General features: G+C 37.8%; 1 protein-coding gene across 1 annotated transcript; it reads right to left on the minus strand.

Annotated features, from left to right (window-relative positions):
• Nucleotides 1-3,192: 3,192 nt before the first annotated feature.
• On the minus strand, nt 3,193-5,541 carry LOC132641075 (tetraspanin-2-like). The gene is made up of 2 exons (XM_060357952.1): nt 4,745-5,541; nt 3,193-3,693 (listed from the first exon to the last, which is right to left on the minus strand). The coding sequence occupies exons 1-2, from the start codon at nt 5,240-5,242 to the stop codon at nt 3,394-3,396; spliced, it is 798 nt and encodes a 265-aa protein (XP_060213935.1). The 5' UTR covers nt 5,243-5,541; the 3' UTR covers nt 3,193-3,393.
• Between the last annotated feature and the right edge of the window lie 21,343 nt (nt 5,542-26,884).

The raw sequence follows: 26,884 nt of genomic DNA on the forward strand, positions 1-26,884 counted from the left end.
CACGGCTCGTAGACACTTCCTAGGGTGAACTGCTCTGATACCACTTCTGCCACGACCCGACTAGGGGCCGCAACGGGTACCCGGAGCTAGTTACCGAGCACCGCTCACTCTACTACTTATCTTACTCACTCAATAGTCTATTACAAACTTAGTATACAAATAGCATGAGAAATCATATTCTAAGTAAAATAGAAATACTTATATACATTGCCTCTTGTCCATCAAAATAAAATATACAATAATAGCATTTTTGTAAGACCATCTAACCCACACTGCATATCTACGAGCCTCTACTAACATAATGAATACATAGACGGAACAAGACTCCGTCATGCCCAGAATATGCATATATGAATGTACATCAAAAGAATAGCCATAAGCACCTCCGAACAATGGAGTGCTACCTATCAGCTGACAGCTACTGAGGACCTGGGCCAAACTCTCCTCCCTGTCTACCTATGGGCATGAACACAGCGTCCGAAGAAAGGACGTCAGTACGAATATTGTACCGAGTATGAGAGGCATACATAATGAAAGGAAACATCAATAATATAGGGATAACATCAACATGAGACATCTGGATCTGACTGATAATCATAAATGAAGTAATGCATGCTATCTTACTCATACTCATCATCATAACATATATGCATCATATGCAAGATGCCCGTCCATGTCGGAACGGTGTGATAATCAATAATATTAGCCCGCGTCCAGGCCTCCCGCGTCCGGGGTACCATCTCATGCCGCCCACTAGTGGTGTCTGCCCACGCCCGTAGGTCGTGGTGTATCCGTATCGCCGCCCGCCGAAGCGGTGTCTGCCCGGCCGATTAGGCACGGTGTGAAATGCTCATGACATACTTAACGTAAATACTCATAGTAATATGCTTATCATAAAATACTTATCATATCATAATGCGTGTATAAGGCTCATGATCAACTTTACTCTATCGGGGTGACGTAAGGTCGTGATCCCCCGGTTACATTATGGAACCATTATGGACATTCTGCCTCACCTTGAAAGGACTAGTACATAAGTTGAGTGTAGGCAAGGAATAACATCATCATCATTCTAGTGTCATCATATCGTATAACTTATCTCATATAGACATTCATAGGTATAAGCTTTTAACGTCTTAGAATGTAAGAACTCATGAAAGGAATAGGGATTCAAGCTAAAAGACTCATGTCATTAGAAAGAAGGACTAGCCTCACATACCTTGGTCGTTTAGCTAAGATATCGGTCACTTGTTCTCCGTCGACATCACGTCGTTACCTTCATAAGAGAATTCGTATCAACATTAGTAACTAACTATAAGAACGCGTCGCTAATTCTAGGAGAAGTCGGACAATGCTTCCTTCGCTCATACCATTTTTCTCATGTTTTATATCAACTCACAACATTCATAATATTACTTGCAATATCATCATCAACAATCGTCATTTACGTACATTTGGCAAAATCCACCATTTTCCTCCAATTTTCCCTTATTTCTACTTCTAGCTCATCCTTGCGTTTTCATGCATTTACTGCTTGTTTCATGATATAAACATCATTTATAACGTACTTGTATTCACAACACTTCAATATTCATAGTTCAATTCCACTATCATTCATTTATGTCACTATTCACTCAATAATGACCCATTTCTATGTTCTTCTACATTTGAAGTGTCTAGGCTTTCCAATACTTCAAACAACATGGAAAAATCATGAAACTTACCTTGGATGATGGTTGAACAATCCTTAAGTTGAAATACTTCAATTAGCCAAAACCCTAGTCCCACCTTCTTTGAAATTTCTTCACTTAGAAGATCCTTTGATGTGTTCTTACACTTGATTCCATGAAATTAGTGTTGTTGGTCTTGATATCCCCTTTGATTCTCTTGAATTCTTGTGGAGGAAATATTTGGAGAGTTCTAGAAGTCTCTTGAGTTGTCTTGATGAAAAATGAAATGAAATGAGCTTAAGTCCCTCTTAATAATCCCAAAATCTGATCTTTAATGAATTCTTGTCGGGATGAACAGTGGTCGTAAACCACCATATACGGACCGTATTTCGATTTACGGCCCGTCCTCCATGACCGTATTTAATCATTTCAAAAACAGAAAGTTTTGGCTGAGGAACATGGCAGTTTACGACCTGGTTTACGGACCGTAAACCAGTTTACGGGCCGTAAACTGGGTCGTATTTAACCATATTCAACACTTTGCAGAACTTGAGATTTTGGGCAAGCTGAAAAACGATTGCACTATACGGTCCGTAAATCACTTTACGGGCCGTATAGTGCCATATACGACCACTGGGCTGAAAATTTTCCGCGACTTTCTTATTTCCAAAAATTCATAATTAACCATTCCCGACTTAACAAAACATCATACACTCAAACTCTTCATCATTCCACTCATCATACAAGTACGGAGAAATTTCCGAGATGTAACATATATTGACCGAGAGATTTGCGTGTTTTTCTATTACAAGAGCTTTTGGTCATGTAGAAGCCAACCCCCTAAAAGGAGGCCAATGCCCCTTATTTATAGTGCTGCCCCATGGGCTTCATACAACATAAGAAATAATAAAATAAAGAAAAAGTTCTGAGTTGGATTAGGTAGACCGTACGGTCTGACACCCGTACGATAGACAGTTGAACACAGCAGGACGTCAACGACGCATGGCACCTGCGCAACGGATCTTTCGGACCACCGGCCACGGTCAAACGGACATACGGCCTCGAACAACCGGTCATGGAAGATCCGGACCAAATGACTCCCTTCCTTTACTCCGGTCCAAGCGTTTCCCCGGCTCAGAAGGGGAGCCTTCATGCACGTTCCTGTCCCTTTCTTCTTCGATCTCACCGGATCAACGTACACCCGGTTTTTACCGTATACAAACAGTAATTTTTAACTTAGTAAAAATATAAACTAAGTTATTATCACAAGTGAATTTTACTCATAAGGTAAAAAGATGTTACAATATCGGTGTATCTAACTGCACAACTTATTAATTATGATATCTCTTTTCGTTTTCCGATACTTTTTGCTAGTAATAATATTGATAGTAGTCCATTTAAGAAAGGGAATCTTGTCCTCCACCGGCCAGAAAGAATAAAGTAAAAAAGTTGCTCTTTGGATTCGTTTCTCAATTTGACCAATGAAATAAGCATAGAATATTGACAACCATTTCCTTCGGGGTAACACAAACCCATGAAGTCATATAATATGGTGCAAAAGAAAATGTTACAATCCTTGATGTTAAAAGTAGCACTTCAAATCAGAAAACAAAAATAATACATGTCAAAACCATTATATTTTTCACTTAGCCTAAAGTTACTAGAAAAAAGAAAACAATCGAACCGTTGTTCGAATTGTAACATCTTGATCTGAAGGCTAAAACTATTTGTGACCTTTGGAATTTGCTTTAGTTACAGTAGTCTTGTAAGCACAACAACCAATGAGATAAACACATATGAGAATCACCAAAGTTATGATGAGAATGAGATCAGATTTCTTCCATTCTTTTCTGAGATTTCCCAGTAGGCCAGCTTTGCAAGAATCACAATTGTAGCATAATTGGCTAGGGTCATTGTTCCAGATGGAGCAATCAGCATCTACTATTGCATTTGTTGGGTTAATCCATAGGGTTGGGTTCATATACTGGTATCCACAAATTGTTGGAGGCTTACAACATCCAGACTGCAATATAATTAAGGAAGAAAAAAGGCAAGTGTTACAAGAAAATGAGAATATGACACCCACGAAAGGCTAAAAAATCATCTAAATTAACAATACTTTTTTATGTCAATTAGTTTTTAAGTTAATATGTCTTTCCTCAATTGAAGGAAGGTAGGTTAATTTTCTTGTAGACTCATAAAAGATGCCTACATGGTTGTCAATTCTATCTTTTTATTTTTATTTTTTTATTCTTCTTTTCTCTAGACATTATTATAATAAAAGAATTCCGTTCATACGAACAAATACTCAAACATCCAAATAAATTTCCTCCATCTTTTTTTTATTGAGTGAGGAGACCGAGGGAGGGAGAGAATAAAGTGGCAAGACAACATCTGTTTGTGTGACGCTAGTTAAAGGACTAAACAAGCATCTCTTGGATAAAAGAACAAACAAACATCGTCAGATGCAAAAGCTGGCAATTATGTATATGTAAAAACCTTACTTTATTAATTGTTTTTTGTTTTTGCCTGTACCTTAAAGACAATGTGCAATCTTAATTAATCCTGATTGATTAAGTGCTAAGTTAAAAACACTATTCTGTTCTTAAATAATCTGCCTACATGAACTTTTTATATGCAGTTCCAACCTTACGTGTTAAAGCCATAGAGTTCAACTCTTTACACTGGCGGTATAAAATAACAGTTACTTTTTTTTTTTTCCGGTAAATATAAAAGAACAGTTACGTTATCAAATTAGTTAAAAGATAATTACAAATAACTATCCTTATTAAGTAAAACTAATTACCTCAGAAATAAGATTGACAACTTGTTACAACTTACAACTATAATATTTGCTAACGTTCTAATGCAACACCTAAGGTCAAACCCAAATAAGTTGTTAGTACAAATTATGTCATCCTAGTACTTGCTAATTCATGTCCATATATACCACTTATTTGCTTCTGAAACTTACTACAAATCCACTGACTTATTCTTATCTTTCTCTATCTTGTTTGAAACATGGAACAACAAATGCAGAGAATATAATGAAGAATAGGTATGAATTTAATTACCTGAATAGGGGAGAGATCAGCAGCAAAGAACTGTTGAGCAGTGACATACTCATTGTTAAGCTTAGGACAAATACCAGAATCAGCCAAACATGCCCTAATATTCCCCCAATTATCAGGCCCAGTAATGTGATCCCTCAACCAGTAAGAAAACCCTTCAAGCCTGTACTCATGGTAAGCCCTTCCAGGCACCATATAAGCCCCAGTGGGCCCCGTTACGACAAAGGCAAGTACGAGGAGTACGAGGAGAAGGGCAATGAGAAGGGCCATGCACACCAAGTAGACACCTAGAAGGCCTTCTTTTCTCCAGTAAGCTCCAATAAAACCAGTCAAGGAAACCAACATGATGGCGATTCCAATGAAGACGACTGGCCATCGGAGCCAGTGGATGCATTCGTTATCAGGCTTTGAAGCCAGCCACGTCCCTGATGCGATTATAGGGATGGAACACATGAATGCCAAGAAGTTTAAGAAAGCTGTTACGTTATTACTCAAAGCCATGATGCCTTGTCTTTTGGAAAGGGGGTATTTTTGTTTTTGGGAATTTGGTGGTGAGAAAGATGTGCTTTTTTCTTTTATATGAATATGGTTTGTAGCGTTGGAGAGAGTAGTTCTTTTTATTTGGAGATGTGTATTATTTTGGAAGGAAGATGCGGGGCACACTAGTTAGTTCTACTTATAGATGTTATGAACTGATAAGTAAGGCCTATAGGTCAAAAAAAGAAAAAGAAAAAAAAGGAGCCTGATCCGCAAAGCATCTCCTCTAGTAGGGTCAGGGAAGCTGCCACATTCCAAGGGGCGTGATCTAGACCCTCCTAACGTTGGTACTAATTTAGAAGAATGTAATTAGTTGGGCACAAAGTTTAAAATATCAACAACAAAAAAATTGATTTGTAAGCTAAATAATATATGAGCATTTTGCAATTTGCACCCTTAACATATGAGCGTTCTTTTATGATATAAACCTTACCTTATCTTATTAATGACTTGCACCGAATCACCTTAATTCCTTGCAAAATCATAAAAATCTCCTTTTCAATGGAGTATTTTAGGAGGGCAAAATAGGAAAATAGGATTAAAAAAATAAGAAAACAAAAAGTAATTTAAATTTAAAGACAAAAGCAATATTGAGTAACATATACTCCCTCCGTTCCAATTTAAGTGTTTTAATTTGACTAGCCACGAATTAAGAAATAAAGGGAGACTTTTGAATCTTATGGTCTTAAATTAAAGATCTGTATCATCTACTAAAATGTCTTTTGAATCCCGTGGCTATAAACTTGCTATGCAGAATGTTTAAAATATCAACTTACTAATTATAGAAATAAATGCTTTTTTTGGGACAGTCCAAAAAAAAATAAAAAAAATAAGACACTTAAATTGGGATGGAGGGAGTATTTACTCTTCCCTCTTCATTCAAAGATAGAACATCAAGACTTATTTACAACGTTACTCCACTTCAGTAACTCCCTTATCTTCCATCAAGATACACAAATTCTTTCCACCATTCTAGAGAGAGATGCAACTATACAGTTGTTAGAAATTTGGGAGAGCAAGACAACAAAAAACAAGCAAAAGCTCACTAGAAGAGGAGTGGAGAAAGAGAGGATATTTCACTATTTTTGCTTGAACAAAACGGCTAGCATACATAGATATTTATAGCTGAATTACACCATGCATCTTAGCTAATGTGTACATGCACTTTCATTTAAGTCTATACTTCTCCTTTACCCAAAGTACATGCATGATAAACCTATTCTCCCAAAGTACATGAATGAACTTACTAGACTAATCTAGAATTTTTCACCAATTCATGTATCTTCTAATACATTTAATCTACTAGTTCATGAGCTAAATTATATATAATGTGAACAAGTTTAATATTTCAACATCCCTCCTTAAACTTGATTCACTACTCCAAGAGTCATCCTTAGCTTCTGTGACCCAAATTCCAAAGCCGTGACGGCACCTACCCCTACCCAATAGGCGAACCATCCACAACATTAAGCCAAGTTTTAACAAGTATATTATGCGAGAAGAAATGAATAAAGTCATTTAAGAGTCATAAACTAAGTCTCATAAATGCAGAATAAGTACAATCACCCAAAACATGGTATCACAAGTACAAGAACTATTAGAATAACAAGTATCGAAAAATCATTCCGAATACACTGTGTAGGCATAGAGCCATGTGTGAAGTTTTGATGATTGACAAAGCAAAGACTTAGAACAAGTAAACCATGCATGATGAAAGTTGATGAAGAATGATAGTAATGCTCCAAGAAAGAAATCACAGTAAATAATCTAGGTCTAGATACACATGAAATCACAAAGTAATTGAACATGCTAGACAGTTGGTTGAGATGAAGCAGAGGTTCTAGACGGAACTGAAATGGCAACCAGCACAGGATGGTTACAACAGGTCTATAGACATGTTCCATTGCACAAAGGCTATAGCAGAGAAAATATACATGAACTCACAAAATGCAAACATGTGTGTCAATACAAGGAAAAACCCAGAGAGAAAGTGAACCATCAACATACATGATCTATCACATAGACAGATGCTGAGCAAGGGAGATACAATGAAGAAAACAACACATATAAAATAGAACTGGTCAAAATACATGTTCCGTCATGGAGACAGATGCACAAAAGGTAGAGCAAGAAGCAAATGAACACAAACTCAGTCCCAGAGCAGTTCAATGGAAGATAGAGAAGAGTTGACCAGTTACAGACACAGAGCTATACAATTATATGAAATAGGTCTGACAACATGTTCCAGCCAATATCTTAGAAGTAGTATCATGGAGACAGATGCACAAAAGGTAGAGCAAGAAGCATATGAATATAGACTTAGTCCCAGAGCAGTTCAATGGAAGATAGAGAAGAGTTGACAAGTTACAGACACAGAGCTATACAAATATATGAAATAAGTCTGACAAAATATTCCAACCAATATATCAGGAGTAGTTCAACGACAGAGGCAGAAAGATAGAGATTGGTGGAATAGATATATGAATATATTCCTGCTTAACAATACAGATATTCAGAGATGGACGAACTAGGTGGATGAAATAGGTTCTTGAACATGTTCCAATCAAATCCTATAGCAACAAGTATTTGTAGAAGAATCATGGTAAAGACTTGACAGTCAAGTATGAAAGATTCCTTGCCATATTTGTCGAGATTAGTAATCCTTCTACAAGGAAAAGAATCCAACTCAGCAAGGCAAGAATTCAAGTACAACACAAAACCTTATTACGTGTTATGGTCCAACAAGGAAAGGTTTTGTCACCGACCTGCGGAGCTACAATTGTAATAAATATCCACGTCTTACCAAGAAGAAGTTGGCGCACCCAGAAAGAGAGCATTCAGAATATTGAGCTATCAGAAGACATATCAAGAATATTCAAGAATCCAGGGTTGCGTCCCTAGTGCAAGAAGACGGATTGAAGGAATTGTTTTTCTGTAAGATGTTCTCCAGTTCACAAGTCTAGATATCTTGTAGTTGGTTTGTTCTATCGAGTTGTAGCTTTATCCACTTATTAAGAAACATAAAATTAGATACAAGCAATTGAAAACTAAAGTAGGAGTTTACTACTTGAAGATAGCTTGCTAGTCAGAGTTTGGGTAGCAAGGCTGAGGTTAGGAATTAGGTTGCGGAGTTTGTAACTTAATTTGTTGTTGGATCATAGTCGCAGTGGAGTTTGGGGTAAATCATGCAGGTCAGTAGGTTGTGGTTTTTATCACCCTTGTGATCCGGGTGGTTTCCATGTAAAAATACTATTTCCTTTACCTTCCTGATTGTTTTTTATTCCGCAAACACATTCGTAGAACAGGTTAGGTAACGTGTTCTGTCCATAGGTGAGAAGTGGGCATACATTAGGACAGACACCTAGGTCGTGCAAAGCTAATAAACTGTATCAGAGCAGATTCTCCCCCAAAGAGGATAACACCTTGGAAGAAGATCAAAGATGAATATTGCACCACCTGCAGGACACAGTGAAGGGAGATCAATAAATAGGCCACCAGTGTTCAACGGGGGACACTATGCATAATGGAAGAACCACATGGAGATGTAGTTGATAGTAATAGACTATGATCTCTGGACAATCACCACAAGAGGATCACTTATCCCCACAATGACCAGAATTGATGGCTTAAGGAGGACAAAAACTGAAGAAGAATTCTCAGTTGCAGACTTTAGAATGATGGAACTGAATGCAAAGGTTGTACACATTATATAATACGGATTAGGGAGTGAAAAGTAAAACAGAATCGTTAGATACTGAAGTGATAAAGAAATTTGGGATTCACTAATACAAACACACGAGCCTGAAGAAGATGGATCAAAGACGAACAACCATACCAAGGAAGACAGTACGAATGGAAAGCCAAACATAAGGATAAAAAATTGCCCACCTTGGGGTCTTGGTTGAAAAAAGGCCATGATAACTGCATGGAATTCAAACCCTAACGAAGACTCTGAGGATGAAGCAAAAATCACATGGCTCTCATGGCAATTAGAGACTCGGAATCAGATACAGATGAAGACTCTGAGGTAAACGTTCTTGAGCTAAAAGACAAGCTTCATATATTCTCAAAGAAAAGACTCACTGCCCTAATGAGTACCCTAATTAACGAATATCAAGCTATGAGCACAAAAAAGGTCCAACTACTTAATACTTACACCAGCCTGAAGCATGAATCCATTGAGCTGGAAGCTGGAAAAAAAAAGAAGCTAAAAATGAACTCGGGTCACTAAAGGAAAAGGTCAGTCAACTTGATTTGTTGGTCACATCTCTTAAGTTAGAACTTCAGAAGCGAAAAGAGATAAAAAGTGGAAAGCCTGTTGAGAGCGAAGAGAAATTAGAGGTGGAAGCCGAGTACAGAAGATTGAAAAATGAGGTACATTCTAAAAGAGGGAAATCTAAAAAATTGTGTTTAGACCTAGAAAGAATAAGGAAAGATATCGAAAGAGTTAGTCACTGGACACATTCGTCACAACTTCTCTCATACAACAAAACATGAGCAAACAAAGAAACAAAACAGAAGGGGAGTTGTACGTGCTTTGTCAAAAAACTGGACACTCTAGAAGCAACTGCCCAGTGAACTTAAGACATGTATAAAACAATTTGAAGGTTGCTGACAGAAGGCATAGAGCCATGTGTGAAGTTTTGATGATTGACAAAGCAAAGACTTGGAAAAAGTAAACCAGGCATGATGAAAGCTGATGAAGAATGATAGTAATGGTCCAAGAAAGAAAGCACAGTAAATAATCCAGGTCTAGATACACTTGAACTCACAAAGTAATTGAAAAAGTTAGACAGTTGGCTTAGATACAGCAGAGGTTCCAGACGGAACTAAAATGGCAAGCAACACAGGATAGTTACAACAGGTCTATGGACATGTTCCACTGAACAAAGGCTACAAAAGAGAGAATACGCATGCACACGAACTCACAATGCAAGTATGTGCATCAATACAAACAAAAGTGTAGTGAAGCAGAGCAGAGAGAAAGTGAACCATCAACATACATGATCTATCACATAGACAGATGCTGAGCAAGAGAGATACAATGATGAAAGCAACACAGGTAAAAAGGAACTGGTCCAAATACATGTTCTATCATGGAGACAGATGAAGAAAAGGTAGAGCTAAAAGTAGATGAACACAGACTCATTCCCAGAGTAGTTCAATGGAAAATAGAGAAGAGTTGACTAGTTGCAGTCACAGAGCTATACAAATATATGTAACAGGCCTGACAACATGTTCCAGCCAATATCTCAGAAACAGTTCAACGACAGAGGCATAATGAAAGAGATTGGTGGAACAGGTATATGAACATGTTCCAGCTCAACAATGTAGATATTTAGAGATGGACGAACCAAGTGGATGAAACAGGTTTGTGAACATGTTCCAATCAAATCCTGCAGCAACAAGAATTTGTAGAAGAATTATGGTAAAGACTTGGCGGTCAAGTATGAGAGATTCCTTGCCATATTTGTCGAGATTAGTAAGCCTTCTACAAGAAAAAGAAGCCGAATCAACAAGGAAAGAATTCAAGTACAACACAAAACCTTAGTGTGTGTTATGGTCTAACAAGGAAAGGTTGTGTCACTGACCTGCGGAGCTACAATTGGTATAAAAACCCAAGTCTTACCAAGAAGAAGTTGGCGCACCCACAAAGAGAGAATTCAGAATATTGTGCTATCAGAAGACATATCAAGAATATTTAAGAATCCAGGGTCGCTTCCCTAGCGCAAGAAGACGAATTGAAGGAACTGTTTTACTGTATAATGTTCTCCAGTTCAGAAATCAAGATATCTTGTATTAGGTTTGTTCTATCGAGTTGTATCTTTATCCGCTTATTAAGAAGCATAAAAGTAGATACAGGCAATTGTAACTTCAAGTAGGAGTTTACTACTTGAAGCTAGAAAGCTTGATAGTTAAAGTTTGTGTCACGACCCAAGCCGATGAGTCGTGACGGGAGTCTGACCTCTAGTGACTAAACACCCCTAAACACATATTTGAAACACACTGAACATCAAAGGCCCATAAATGGCATAAACTGATCTCATAAGAGGGAAACATCAGAACTCTGTATAATCTGCATATATATACACAACGTGCGGAAGAACAATTCAAGCCAGCTAGGCTGCTACATATACTGTACACAAAAGAATAGAAGCCGATAAGGCTACATCGTTTGACTACTACATACAACTGTCTACAGACCTTTACTGGAATAAAAGCTGTAGAAAGGACGGGACAGGGCCCCATCATACCCATATGCATACACATCTCAAAAGGGTGGCATACCAATACTGACTGTAGCTCCGGATCAAATAGAACGTACTAACCACTGCTAGATCTAGAGTTCCTACTGAGTTGGACCACCTGTCTGTCTCCCTGTACTTGCGGGCATGAACGCAGCCCCCCTGTTACACCTCGGAAAAATCTTCCGTTTGTACGCAGGTGAATGACCTAGTGATGAGCACGAGTGTATGATGTTTCCATGAGTAAGAAACGACATTTGATGACCCTAAATAAGATTCCCAAGGAAATCGCAATAAGAGAGAGGTTATGTTCCATAATGAATAATTATAGGTTTTGAAAATGTGAAAAGTTACAAGTTTGCATTCTGGCCAGTGGTCGTAAAATGAAATACGGACCGTAAAGTGGTATACAGTCCGTAAACTTCCATGTCGTATTGTGGCTTCCAAAACTTCAAACTTTCTGCCAAATGATCAATGGTTAAATACGACCTGTAATACGGACCGTAAAGTGGTTTACAGCCCGTAAACCATGATCGTAAATCACCATGTCCCAGCCTGAGTTTCGATTTCTATTATGATTAAATACGACCACGAAGGACGGTCCATAAACTGGAATACGGACCGTAAACCAAGTTTACGACCACTGTGCACTTCAAATCAGATTTTTAAGTCATTAAATAAGGGGACCAAGGCTTATTTCATTTCACTTCTACATCACACCCCTTCTCTCTAAAACATCTCTCTACATATATTCCACAAGTTTTCAAGGGTTTTTAGTGAGCAACGACACAAAATAAGTGAATCAAGTGTAAGCAAACCCATTAAAGATCATTCAAGTCAAGAAATCCAAATGGAGAAAAACTAGGGTTTTTGCTCAAGTGGAGTATTTCGACTAAGGCTTGTTCCTACAACATCTAAGGTAATATTTACGGTATTTATATGTTTTTTAAGGTATTTGGAAGTTGAAATGCTTGGATTTTAGGAGAGTATAGCAAAATGGGTCATGAAAGATGAATAGTGACGTTTTGAGAAATAGTTTGAATTGAATCATGATTGTTGTTGTGTTGTGACATGAATGGGTTATAAATGACGTTAAGATCATGAAATAGACATTGTATGTGAATGGACGAAATCGTGTGTTATGGTCTTGAATATGGAAAATTGGAAGTGAATTGAGAATATGGATAATGTAGATGACTAAAGGCTATTGTTATGATATTGTAAATGTATTGTTGACGTTTGGGAATTGAATTACGATATGGAGGAATGTTGTATAAATAAAGGAGATGCTGTCCGATTTTTCCCTAGCTGTAGCCATTTATGCTAGTTGTCAATTCTAACGATAGTATGACCTTGATGAAGGTATAAACGCAAGCGTGGAAGGGAACGTGCAAGTGTTATATAGTCAAACGAAAAGGTATGTAAGGCTAACCCTTCTTTCATAAGGCATGGTTCTTTGGCCAAACGTCTAAATATCCTATAAGACTATGATTCCCTTCAAACGATTTGATTCTCCGAGCTAGTAAGCTCCCGATGCTCGATGTGCTACGATTGTACTAAGTTCCTCGTATGGCGAGTAAGCCTATAGGGTAGATGTAACGATAATGACAATGATAGTAATGATGATGAGAATAAAATGATGCTAAAGATGCTTATGAGCTATTATATATATGTGTGCCTATGAAGGGCTATAATAAGACCCCGAGGTTATGACGCCGCGTAAGAATATATGTATAGAGTATGTATATGATTATGAAACGTGCGCGCACTTCTGCAGAAGGTACGGATAAACCTGATGCCTTGCTAGGGCCAGGTATATATGACCTTGAGCCTTGGTTGGCCAAGTATGTATGAAACACCGAACCTTTATGGTCAGGCACACTATAGCTATGTATATATATATCTGTGTGTATATGACATCAATATGAGTACGAATATGTTATAAAAATGAATGTGAAGGTACGGATATGGATGTATGTACACGGATACGCAATAGAAATGGAATGTCCTTGTGGAAAGCAAGTAAGTGCTATGACGACGATATTATTATCTCCCATGTTATGCTATCTCATATGTTGACTCTTAAGTTTTCATATTGATATTGATCATGCTTTACATACTCAGTACATTCTTCGTACTGACGTCCTTTTGTTTGTGGACGCTGCGTCATGCCCGCAGGTGCACAGGGAGACAGGCTTGATCCATAGCTATATTTTCAGGGACTACATAGCGGAGCTCCATTTCATTCGGAGCTATAGCTTTTGGGTGCTTATTCTTTTGTGTACATAATTATGGGCCTAGCGGGGTCCTGTCCCGCTCATGTGATATGTTATAACCTTCTTAGAGGCTCGTAGACATGTGTATGTGGTTAGATGTGTTTGGCCTTGTCGGCCTATATTTTTGTATGTCATTTTGTTGGTCTTGTCGTCCCATGTACATTGATGTGGCATAAATGCCTATGATGATATAAGAAATGTTGTCGTCCAATTGGGACTAGTATGATTGATGGCTAGAATGCATGATTTGATTTATGGCTCACCTAGACGTTATGTGAAAGTATCTTAAAGGGGTGCCCGGGTGGGGTAGTGCTAGGTGCTCGTCGCGGCCCTAGTCGGGTCGTGACACCCCCGAGCAACGAGGAGTCAGTACGGATAATGAACCGAGTATGTAAGGCATAAAAAAATACAACATAGATACATAAGAATCATGGATAAGATCTGAACTCATAAACTGAAATGGCTAACTGCATGTACTTGTATGAACTAGTATCTGCCTAAGTCTGCATAAATCTGTATAACTGATAATGCCTCTGTGGGCACATAATATGCATGCTCATGCCTATCAATAATAGCCATGCATCTATATATGTGTGCGTAAATAATGCCTGATATATGTGCGTATAGAACGCCCGATGTATGTGCGTATATAACACCTGTAAAGCCTCTATGGCATCTCATCATATCATATCAGCTCCTCCGCGGCCTTAATCAATATCATCATCATAGTGGTAATGCGTGTATAACGCCTATATCTCTTCTCATACTTTATATATATCTAATATTCGCGTATATAACGCCTTCTGGTCGCGGGTCAATATACATAAAATTATATAATGAATGTAATGAATGAATAACTATATGCACAGAGCTGGCGACATAAGACTGGACCCATGAACAGAAGGATCACTCATAAACAGCGTACACGAACATCAAAGACTGAAGTACTTCTAATGCTTCTAAGAGTAGAGTAATATGGAAGCTCGCTTACTCGCTTGTTGGATCATATCATAGGATCATGCTAAAAGAAGGAAAGAATGGCCTTAACATACCTTGAAGTATACTCAATCATCCAACTTCTACCACTCGAACTTACAAGTCTACAAGTAAGATAACACAGGGCTTAATTAGGCTATTTACCTCGCTTACTAATCATTTTAAACAAGAATAGAGCTTGAAAATTTATGGGCAACATTTTCCTTATAAGTTTAACAACTCTTCAACTTCTCATTCAATCCAACATCAACCACAATACCCACAACACGATAACAACACACACACACACACACACACACACACACACACACACACACACACACACACATATATATATATATATATATATATATATATATATATATCAAAATATACTTAAATCCATTCCCAATCATCTATTAAAATAACCCTAAGTCACCATCTGGTCCTTCATCAACTTACCACTCCCACAAATAGCTTCTTTTTACTTAAATCACTAAACTCTTGACAATAAACTCAAATACAAGAGTAGAAATCATTTACATACCTTGAGGGGCCAAAATCCCAAGAATCACTTCAACTTCACTTCCTAAGCTTCACAACCTTGAAGAAACCCTAGAAGCAACCTTCTCCTTCATAAGCTTGGGTTTACGAGGTCCGGGTCTTGTCAAATCTTCACTAATATGATGAAAAATATTGGGAGAGAATATATTAGGGTTTTTCTGATTTGGAAAGGAGGAAAATATGAAATAGGTTCGTGAACCACCTATTTATACTTGGAATTAAAAAGGCTACAGCGGTCCGGTTCGACGAGCGGGTCGATGGCCCGTCGACGTGTCGGTGATCTGTCGACTTGCTCCGTCGACCTGCGCCTGTAGATGCAAGGCTGCGGGACCCTATCGACGCTGCACATCGATGGTCCGTCGACCATGTAGACGACCTGTCGACAATGATTGGTGTTCTGCAGATTTTCATGATTCGGTTCAGATCAAGTCGATTCGATTCGTTCAATTTCTAACTCTATAAATTGCCAGGAATATCTGCTGGCACCCTCATAAACGAGGTAAGGCACTTTCTACCTCTAAACCCGGGCTCGGGTCTCTATTCCAAGGGCCTACCCGACTAGGAAACCACAGGTTCTACCACTACGAACATGAGGGGTGTAACTGTTTGGTTAGCAAGACTGAGGTTTGGAATTAGGTTGCATAGTTTGTAACTTAATTTGTTGTTGGCTCATAGTTGTAGTGGAGTTTGGGGTAAATCCTGCAGGTCAGTAGGTTGTGGTTTTTATCTCCCTTGTGAGTCGGGTGGTTTCCACGTAAAATACTGTGTTCTTTACCTTCCTATTTATTTTTATTCTGCAAACATGTTCGTAGAACAGATGATGTAACGTGTTCTATCCATAGGCAAGAAGTAGGTATACATTGGGACAAACACCTAGGTCGTGCAAAGCTAACACACTAAGAATGAAAGAGACATGAATAAAATAAAGGAAAGGGAATCTGGTGTCGCGGATCAGCCAGCAGCACATCTCGGATCCTCTAGACAGTCACCTCAACGGTCGGTGAATCTTCGTTCTCCACTAGTACTAGGGACATAATCTTCATACAAAAAGTGTAGCAAGTGTAGCATAAATACGGAAAATCAACGTGTACTTAGCAGCATTGTCGACCAACTCTAAGCTAAAATGGTGACGAGGGTTGTTCTTCTGAATGCTTATTTCCAGACTTAGCCGTGGTTAGTAAATCATAACAAAAGGTATAAACTACAAGTTTAAGTATGAGAATTGTCCAAGTTCACAATATTCAAACAGTCACTTACCGGTTCAAGTAAGTCATGTAACAAGGAATTCATGGATATGATATGCAAATGCAATGCAAGGCCTTTTTATCATGGAAGATAAAGCCTCAAAATCTTAAACTAGTCAATGTAACAGTAACCGAGAACCAAAACTAACATCCTACTTGATTTTCAGCCCTATTTTAAACGTACTGCTTATTAGTTGGCACTTAAAATCTTTTGAACTTCATTATATTAGCATTATATCATAGCAGCCTTAAGGCTTTAATGAAACAGTAGCCAAATAAGGCTTATATCAACATGAATAACCTTAAAACATGTATAAATACTAGGTTCTTCAAATAGAAAACTTGAAATAGTTTTAAAATCAAACATAGCCAAGATAATACATCAAATAAGTTGAAACAGGAATAAAAATGCACTAGAATAGGATAATACCTTTTTATGGGGCAACCAAAAGATCAAATTGAAGGAATTGGATCACCACTTCAACACCAACACACAAGATCCTTTAAAAAAAAAGCCTTTGTTCTTGAATTTTTAGTATAGTATTGGTATTTGGAGAGTAATATAAGTATATTATAATGTATTTGTAGTATTTTATATAGTATATTGTAATATGTTTGGATATATTGATGGTATATAGGTAGTGTATTGATAATGAGAGGTTTAAATACTTAGTGAAAATTTTCAAACTCTCATAATATTTTGCAGAAGAAAGCTCTTCCAAAAAGTCCTTTTTTAAATGACAACAAGTCCTTCTATTATAACACAAAAAATAGGGTTTAGGGATTAAAAAATGGAAAGAATTTCAGGCCAATAACCGAATATCCTCCCAATTCTTAAAACCCTAATTCAAACAATTTCAAAATTCAATAAAGGACGAACAATTTTTTAGTAAATTGTACTAATTCGTACCATATCCAATCAGAATTTAACATAAATCACATAATACAACAAAATCTAACTGATTGTACCCTAAAATCCACATAAAAATATAATAAATACAGAATATACTAGGATAGTACATCTCGTCACAAATAAAACAAAAATCAGCACATTCTAATGATACAATCATACAAAATAAGATAGAATCCCCAAAATTGTACCCAACCGCGAATCCACCTAGGAAATTCCCCCTTAGGTTCCTTCATTTGGTGTTATGGGGCACAAGATGGCAAAAAAGCTCAGGGATCTTCCCATGGCAACCATAACACGAAGAAAACTAGGGTAACATCCTCAGTTAGGTATAAAAATGTAAATCGAATGAAATTAAACCTATAAATCACGAGAACTCGTGATAGAGAACAAAAAACCTCAAAAATCTAGCGAAGAACAGCCGTCGATTAGCCATCGACAGTGGAACCCTAGAAACAAAATAAATCGCCTGAGAATGAGGAGGGGAGAGGTCGAGGTGAAAAATGAAAGACTGGGGGGGGGGGGGGGAATTTTATTTTTAATAAACTTTCACTCCCGTTTTTTTTTTAATAAATTCCCCCCTTAGTTTTTAAAAGGTTTAAATTAACCCTTCCTTTTAATGAAAACACCTTTTCCAAACATTGTACTCTTTTAAAAAAATACGTATTCTTCAAAAATGTATTCGTCTAAAACTTCCTCGTAAAATAAATTTTGACGAAAACAAGATTTATAATACGTAGTTTTAAAACAAGCCCAATATTGACATAGTTCCGAGCAATATTTAAAAATGTGAAAAATGCGGTTAAAATGAGCCGTAATTCAAACATCCTCTTAATAAACAAATTTTCCCGAGTCATACGGAGCGGGATTCTTATCTTCTTCTCAAAATATGTTTGTGAAAGTAAATAACTCGTAATTTTCGTAATTGTCAATTTTCATGAAATAATAATTAAATGTCAAATTTTGTAATTTTCTCGGGATTTTTGAATTTTTGTTTTTTAAGGGTGCATCCTTATTCCGTCTTGGACTTCGGAAATTTGAAAGTTAAAATACGCGTCTTATGAGGTGAAAATTAGGTGTCAATAACTGCCCCTTCGGAGTTTGAGGATGGAAAGGCTATCCTTGAGCTACGAATTTTGATAAACCTAATTTTTACCGAATAATAGAAATTACAGCTTTCTTTGAGCAAAATTTGGAAAGTATGGCCGGACCCCGGTCTCTGGGCATCCTACATATCTTAGGCTACATTAGAATTCAGGCTATTTGTAGTTCTGACTCTACGAGGACTATGAGGTAAAGAAGTCTTTAAACTATCTCGAGATGTCCCGAGATAATTATAGGAATATGGCTGATCCTCAAAACTTGAGTAGCCTACATATCCCTGGCTTCGGGAATTAGGCCAATTGTAGTTCGACTCGATAGCCTGAAAAGGAATATCCCTTTATGTGGAAATACCTTTGACTATTTTCGGTTGAAAATCCGAACCGAAATAGATTTTTTTGAAAAGGATTTATTAGTGTTGGTGCTTGAAGTGATTTTCAAATCCCTGGTGTAGAAAGTTTGACTCTAGTAAATGGTTTATGACCGGTTGCCCAAGAAAAAGTTCCAAGTATGCTCCGCGTGTTCTGAATCCGGCTTTTTGCTTCCGTCCTCGGTAGCTTCTAGCTTGTCTCCAAATGCTGAGTCCTGCGTGTTAGTTAATCAAAAATTTGATCTTAACGTACTCATACCTGAGCGGTATTTTGCCATTTTATTGACGTTGACTTGTCATCCCCCGATATTATGTCCGTCTTTTTGCAAATGTTTGTCTGTTTTCTTACTTCTTCTCCTGTAATTGTGTGCTTTCATGTATTTTTTGAAAAATAACTTTTTGACTACTTCGAATAATGATCACGACACTTTGGTCGGATCTTTTCTCGTCATTTTCAGATGTTTTCATTGTTCAATGATAACTTCCGTTGGGATCTGGGTCGGGCTATACCGCATTCTTGTGAAACCTTCACAACCCAGTCTGATTTTTATTTCTGTGAACGGGATGCTGCTAATGAAGGCCATGTTTCCAAGTGCGGGATCATTTTTGTTTCTTACGACATCTGCTACCCCTGATTTGGGATCACACCATTTTTACGTACTGCGGTGACTGTCGCGAATCTGGTGTTGACTGCATCGTTATCCTTATACGAAGTCTGTGTTATACCAGTTTGGGACTACATCACTTATAGTCAAAAATACCCAAATTATGATTGCACATCAGAGTGCAGTATTATATTCCTTTCATGATAACCACTAACCTCTGTATCCATAATTACAACATTTAGTCAGAATATTCAATTTAACGACTGCACACTCAAGTGTGGGCCTTTTCTCATGACAACCGCTCTCCCTGAACCAGAATTTCAACAACTTGAGATAAACTGTATGTAACTACCCGTTCAGTCGATATAGTGTTTTAACCCATTTAACCATGTTGACCCTTTCCCCGAGTCCCGTTAGTACAACCTATGACTTAGTGAAGCCATTGTTTTGGGTCCCAAGGCATTTGGGGATGTTTTGAGTCTCGAGTGAAGGCTTAGTTTCATAGTGTTGGGGTTGACTTGGTCAAACCCAGGTTAAAATAATATATTTTAGGAATTCCAAGATCATGGGCGTGTCCGTAATGTGGTTTACAATCAAAACGCATATATGGTTTGTGATCGGGAGGTTCCGAATGAGTTTCGGGGGCTAAAACAAAGTTTTGAACAAATCAGAAATTTGGGCACTCGCTATAGCGATGCGGGCACCCGCTGTAGCGAGGGTGCACCCGCTGTGGCGAAGGCTACACTCGCTGTGGGTGAAACAAACTTCCTTAGAATGTGAGAGGCTATTTTCCTAGGGCTAGGGTGAAGTTCCTTCTTGAAGGTAAGTGCAAACTCTTATGTGATTCATTATCATTCCTTCTTCAAATCTCAAGACAAGCTTAAGTTGCATTAATGGTGGGTGAAAAGTTAGTACCTAAGAATTGATGAAACCTTCAATTGTTGAAGGGTTGGGGAGAGAGCAATGGAAAATCATTCACAAGCAGTTTGGGGTAAGATCCTAACCTAGTATCCATTATTTATTTGTCGATTATCATCATCTCATAGTCATCCTACACACTAATTGTGAAGAACTAATGGGTGAAGAACCCTAGCGCTAAAAATAGAAAACATGAATTTGGATATCTTGTGATCAATAGAATTCCATGCAATTAAGATTGAAGGTTAACTAGATGATGGGTAACATAATTATGCACTAAGTTTCACGTTTTACCCTCATGAACCCGGTTTCACATTATAGGGGTATTTTGGATATTTTTCTAAAAGTATAGCAATATGGGTATTTTGGACTCGTTTAGACTCATAGAGTAATATTTTGATTATATTGTATCTGAATTTTCAATAAAATTACGATTTTAACCTCATAGCTCGGTTTTGGCTATTTTGGGTCCATTTTTGGGTTTTGGGTAAAACTACGGCAATAGGGGTATCCTTAGATTCGTATTCAGACGTAGAATTCATATTTGATAGACGTTAATCGTTTCAAGTTCTCCAAAGAGGAAGTCAAGGCTAAGGTTTGGCGATTCGAGACTGTTACTCGGCATTCCCGGTAGGTTACGGCTTACTTTAGTTAGACTTTAATTAGCGAAAGGTATGTATTGAAATATGAGGTGTAGTTTTATTAATACTGTGGCGATTCGGGATGGATTTCTATTAGGTTGATTTTTGCTGATGGTGGCTCGTTGTTGTTATTGTGATTAGACTTATTACCTAAATTGTCGTGTTGTACTCAATTCTCTCTTATTGTGACACATATCATCGGCGAAAGAAAGGATACTGAGTTTAGACCTGAAATGTGATTTATATATTTATGATAGTACGTAGCTGAAAACTTGATGTATGATTTACTGTTGATGATAATATATAGAAAGTGGAGCTTCTTGGTGATACAAGACTTAGTTGTGAGGCGTACTTGCTATATGAGGAAGTAAAGAGGGACATAGACTCTTATGTTGGTTGAGAAGGTTTGTATGATTCATTTCATGGTTAAGTTGATCCAAGTTTTGATATGACTTGTGGTTTTGTGACTTGTACCTTCACTGTTGCTTTATTGGTTTGCATTGATTTACTATGTTTACACTCATTTATGCATTCATGCACTCATACATGGTGGAAATGGTTCGGAAACGATTCATGAAAGACTTGTAGCATGATGCCTTGTGTTTGACATTGATATTGCTAATTAATCATAGTCCATACATACTAATGAACTGGAATGCGCTAAGACATACATTGTGATGTGAAATTAGTGATGAAGTTAATATAATCTTCTTGTTGAACTTGTGATACTATTTGATACATGGTACTTGATAAATTGATCATTGAGAGTGTTGTGACAGTGTTACTAACATATGAAAAGGCACATTTGACCGGGGGTGAGGATGTGGCCTAATTGTGAGCTCGTGGTCCGAGGTTCGTTCAAGAAACGAGTGGTACATGATATGGATCCGCGTTCGAGGTTCTTTTTGGAGGGGATGATTTATGGCTCGGGTCCGATAAGTATCCGGAACGAGTGGTACATGGACACCATGGGTCCTCTACAGGTCATGACTACTGAGCAATGACATCAGTTAGCATGTGTGTACAGTTCGAGTGATTGGCCAGTGCATTGCATTGCATTGCACATCATCATATTTTGCAGTGCACATCATTACATTTTATTTTGCATTATTATATGCTCGTTTGTTTCTGATTTTGGTATGGATGTTGAATGCCTATTGTGATTTCATTATGACCATTGATTGAGTTAAATTGTGGATTAGTGACTCTACCTAGCGAAGGAACATGGACTTGTGATTATCAGGTAAGATTATTGAAACTTGACAGAATTGTGGGTTAGAAGCTTCATCTTAGGTTGTGACTCCGTTATGGGATATTCTGTGACTTGGATTTGAGTGTTAAGTGTCTATCTGTTTATCTCGTTGATTTTATACTTACATGCGTGAACTAATCTTAGTCGGCCTATGATGCTTACCGGTACATAGTGTTTGTACTGATACTACCTTGTTGCACCCTTTTTGAGTGCAGATTGTGTTCCAGAGATTTCATCCAGATTACATCTTGTCACGACGCAACCCGCCATGACATCTAAATCCTAGTGGGCAAACCAATATACAAAACACATATCCATTCAATCGGTTTTATATTAACCAAGCTAAACAATTATTACTCTTTTAACAACAAAAGAACAAGGTAAATCATGCCATAAGTGTTGAAATATGTGCGGAAGTTCTAACTATTACAATCCGTAAAATCCGAAAGTTATCGTACAGGACTCTAAGCTAAAAACATGTCTAAGAATCTGAAGTCTAACAAGTAAGTAATCCATAATGTCCAGAGTACGAAAAGACATCATAACAAGAAGATCTTCGAGCGTTCTGGCATAGAAAGAAGCTCACCCTAAAATCTGTCAACAAAGATCCTCCACGCTAGATGTGAGGACGAGCAACGATCTCTATATCAAAATATGCACTCAAAGAATGCAGCAAGGTAGTATCAGTACAAACACTATGTACCGGTAGATATCATAGGCCGACTAAGATTAGTATCATGCATATTTCGTAAAATCGATAGAATAAAACAAGCCAGTCAACAGTCATGAATATCAATAAATCACAACAAGTCAACCAAGAACAATCACAATCAAATCACCAAGATGTCAACCATCACAATCACGTAAATCACAACGGCAATAAATTTACCGCAATAACCTCACTCGCTGTAGATACATGCTAGCTGATGTCTTAGCTCAGTAGCCATGACCTGCAGAGGACCCATGATGTACATGTACCACCCGTTCTGGATCCACTCCTCAGACCTATGCACAAACCTCCGCTCCAGAACGAACCTCAGTCGCGGGACATATCAAAGTACCTCTCATTTTCGGAACGATCCTCGGGCCACGAGCCCAAAATCTAGGTCACATGAGTGCCTTTCCCTACCTCTTACAGAACAGTGTTTCTTACCTTTCCAATATCAAGAATCAACTCATCATTTCATGTCCCAATACCCTTAAGAAGATTATATTAGCTTCTCATCACAACACATCCACTGTAGATTAATGGAAAGGAGCCTACACAATCAATCAATCACATTCATGTAGGAATTTAACCACACAATACCATGCATGAAAAATAGACATGCTTTCTCCTATGGGGATCACCAAACATACAATCAACTAACCAAAGTCTAACTTAAGTAAACTGTAACCTACCTCAAAGTAGAGTTGGAACACGCAGGTTACTCTGCTACAGCCTTTCCTTTCCTCAAAGCATCAATACGTTCACGGTCTAAAAATAGAAGGCTCAATGAGTCACATTGCTCAATTTACAAACACCAAAGCAAGAATATATTTCCCTTTCCCCATTCTAAGGGTGGATGATTTTCTAGGTGATAAACAACCTATCAAGGCCCCTAGTATTCATTTACCATCAATTTATACAACATTCTATCAGACATTCCCATAACAAACAGTTTTCTATGGCAAAGACGTCATTTTTATAGAACCCTAGGTCTCAAATCACTTAGTTTACTATTCTAAATGTTCAATTTATGATAAACAGCAACTAATCAATCCATTTAAATGATAAATAGGCAATAATAAACCCAACCCATCAAGTTTAGAAGGTTTATTAACATTCTAGGGTTTCGACTTCACTTTCACCAGTTAAGACTCATGAAGATGATTACAATAATGAAGGGGAAGGGAATGATAAAATGAAAAGCAATGGAACTTACTGTCACGACCCAACCGAAGGGCCGCGACGGGCACCCTGTGCTAACCCACCCGGGCACCTCTTATCATACTTTCACATTTACATCTAGGTGAGCCACAAAGCTAAATCATACTTTCCATCCATTTTTCATACTAATTTCATTGGGCAACAATACATATATATCATCATTAATAACAATGCCTGTATAGATGTACATAAGCCGACGAGGCTAAAAAAATGATATCCAAAATATAGGCCGACAAGGCCAAACACATCTAACCATATACACATGTCTACGAGCCTCTAAGGAGAGTATGTCATATCATATAGGTGGGACAGGACCCCGCTATGCCCATGAATACATACACAAAAGGATAAATACCAAAAGTTGTAGCTTCAAATGAAATAGAGCTCCGCTATGTAGTCCTTGAGTAATTAAGCTATGGATCAAGCCTGTCTCCCTGGCCACCTGCGGGCATGACGCAGCGTCCACAAACAAAAGGACAGAAGTACGAAGAATGTACTGAGTATGTAAAGCATGATCAACATCATTATGAAAGCATAATAGAAAACATAGGAAATAGCATAGGATGGGAGATGGTAGCATCATCGTCATAAACACTTACTTGCTTTTCATAGGGACTTTCCATTTCTAATGTATGATTGTGTACATACATCCGTATCCGTTTCCGTACTCATGTTCATTTCATATCCATTTTCGTATTCATATACATATTCATATTCATATACATATCACTTACATAGCATACCCGACCATGAAGGTTCGGTGTTTCACATACCTGGCCCTACCAAGGCTCAGGGTCATACATACCTGGCCCTACCAGGGCTCATGGTTGTCCGTACTCAACTGCAGTGGTGCGCGCGCAATATATATGTATATATATTCTACCCGGCTATATAAGCTCGGGGTTTCATAATAGCCATACATAGGCACATATACATAAAATCCCATAAGCATCTTTAGCGTCATTACTATAGTCATTCATTACATCTATCTCTAGAGGATTACTCATCATAGGAGGAATTTAGTAAAATCGTAACATCTCGAGAATTATGAGCTTAGTAGCTCTTAAAGATAGAATCATTTGGAGGACATCATAGGCTTATAGAAGATTAGATATTTGGCCAAGGAACCATGCCTTATGAAAGAAGGGTTAGCCTTACATACCTTTCCGTTCAACTATTCTATCACTTGCACGTTCTCCTTCAATGCTCACGTTTCTACCTTCATTAGAGTTGTACTATCATTAGAAAATCGATAGTTTAGCATACATGACTAAAGCTAGAGAAAATTGGACAGCATCACCTTTATTTATACGACTTCCTCCATATCATATATCAACTCCCAAACATCAATAATAACATTCACAATATCATAACAATGGTCTATATTCACCTACATTATCCATATTCCTCAATTCACTTCGAGTCATCCATATCCATGGTCATAGCACACTATTACATTCACTCATATACAATGTTTATCCCATGTTATCAATATCATTTATAACATGATTATAATCATAACATATCAAGAATCATTACTCAACCCAAGCTACTACTCACAAACATCACTATTCTCACATTCAAGACCCATTTTCTATATTCTTCTACAATCCAGGTGTTTCAACTTCTCAATACCTTAAATAACATGGAAAGACCATAAAACTTACCTTAGATGGTGTATGAATAAGCCTTGGGTGGAAATACTTCACTTGAGCCAAAACCCTAGTTCACTTCCTATGAAATTTCTTAACTTGGATGATCTCGAATGAGTTTCTTACACTTGGTTTTCTTAGTTTGATGAAGTTGATCATAAATTTCTCTTGAGTTCTTATAGATGAAGAGTGGAGAGGGTTCTAGAGAGTTCTTGAAGTGTTGGGTGAAAATGAAATGAAATAATGAACTTGGTCCCCTTTTTAATAACTTCAAAATCTGACCCGTCAGGAAAATATACGGACACTTATACGGTCCGTATAAGTGACCGTGAAATCTCCCCTTCAACATCTCGCTTCTGTGACCATTATACAGCACATTATACGGTCCGTACAAGTGACCGTATAATCCCATCAGTAGGGGACCTTCACTGTGACGATTCTGCGGACCATTATACGGACCGTATAACATTATACGAACCATATAATCGGCCGTGTAACCCATCTTTCCTCTGATCTTGTTCTCGTCACTTAGTTGGAACTCCAATCCTTATGGAACCTTCTTGATACTTGTTTAACACCTCATTAACGATCTAAGGGACGTTATAATTCTTCTCCAAGACACTATTAAATCATCATTAACTTGTTACTCATAAATCCTTTCCGATACACATCGTATGCCTTGCCCTCTCTTGGCAAACTTTCTTCAATTACTCCGAATGTCTTTGAAAATCTCTATTAGGGTCATCAAATGTCATTTCTCACTTATTGCAATACCGTATACTTCTTTCCCTTCGTTAGTATATTCACTGTGCATCAACGGGGAATTTCTCGAGGTGTAACACTTACCTCTCAAGGTTATCTTGCCCTAGCTTGAAAATTCTCTGTACGTGCTTGTTGGGAAGTGTGTTGGTGTTTTGTGAGAA

This window comes from Lycium barbarum, chromosome 5 (genome assembly GCF_019175385.1).
Source record: "Lycium barbarum isolate Lr01 chromosome 5, ASM1917538v2, whole genome shotgun sequence".
NCBI classification, from domain to species: Eukaryota; Viridiplantae; Streptophyta; class Magnoliopsida; order Solanales; family Solanaceae; genus Lycium; species Lycium barbarum.

Bases quoted from the DNA above. Each gene is read 5' to 3' on its own strand.
- LOC132641075 (XM_060357952.1), bottom strand. From the start codon at position 5,242: ATGGCTTTGAGTAATAACGTAACAGCTTTCTTAAACTTCTTGGCATTC. The intron at 3,694-4,744 runs GTAATTAAATTC...ATTATATTGCAG, and splicing joins CTGATCTCTCCCCTATTCAG to TCTGGATGTTGTAAGCCTCC.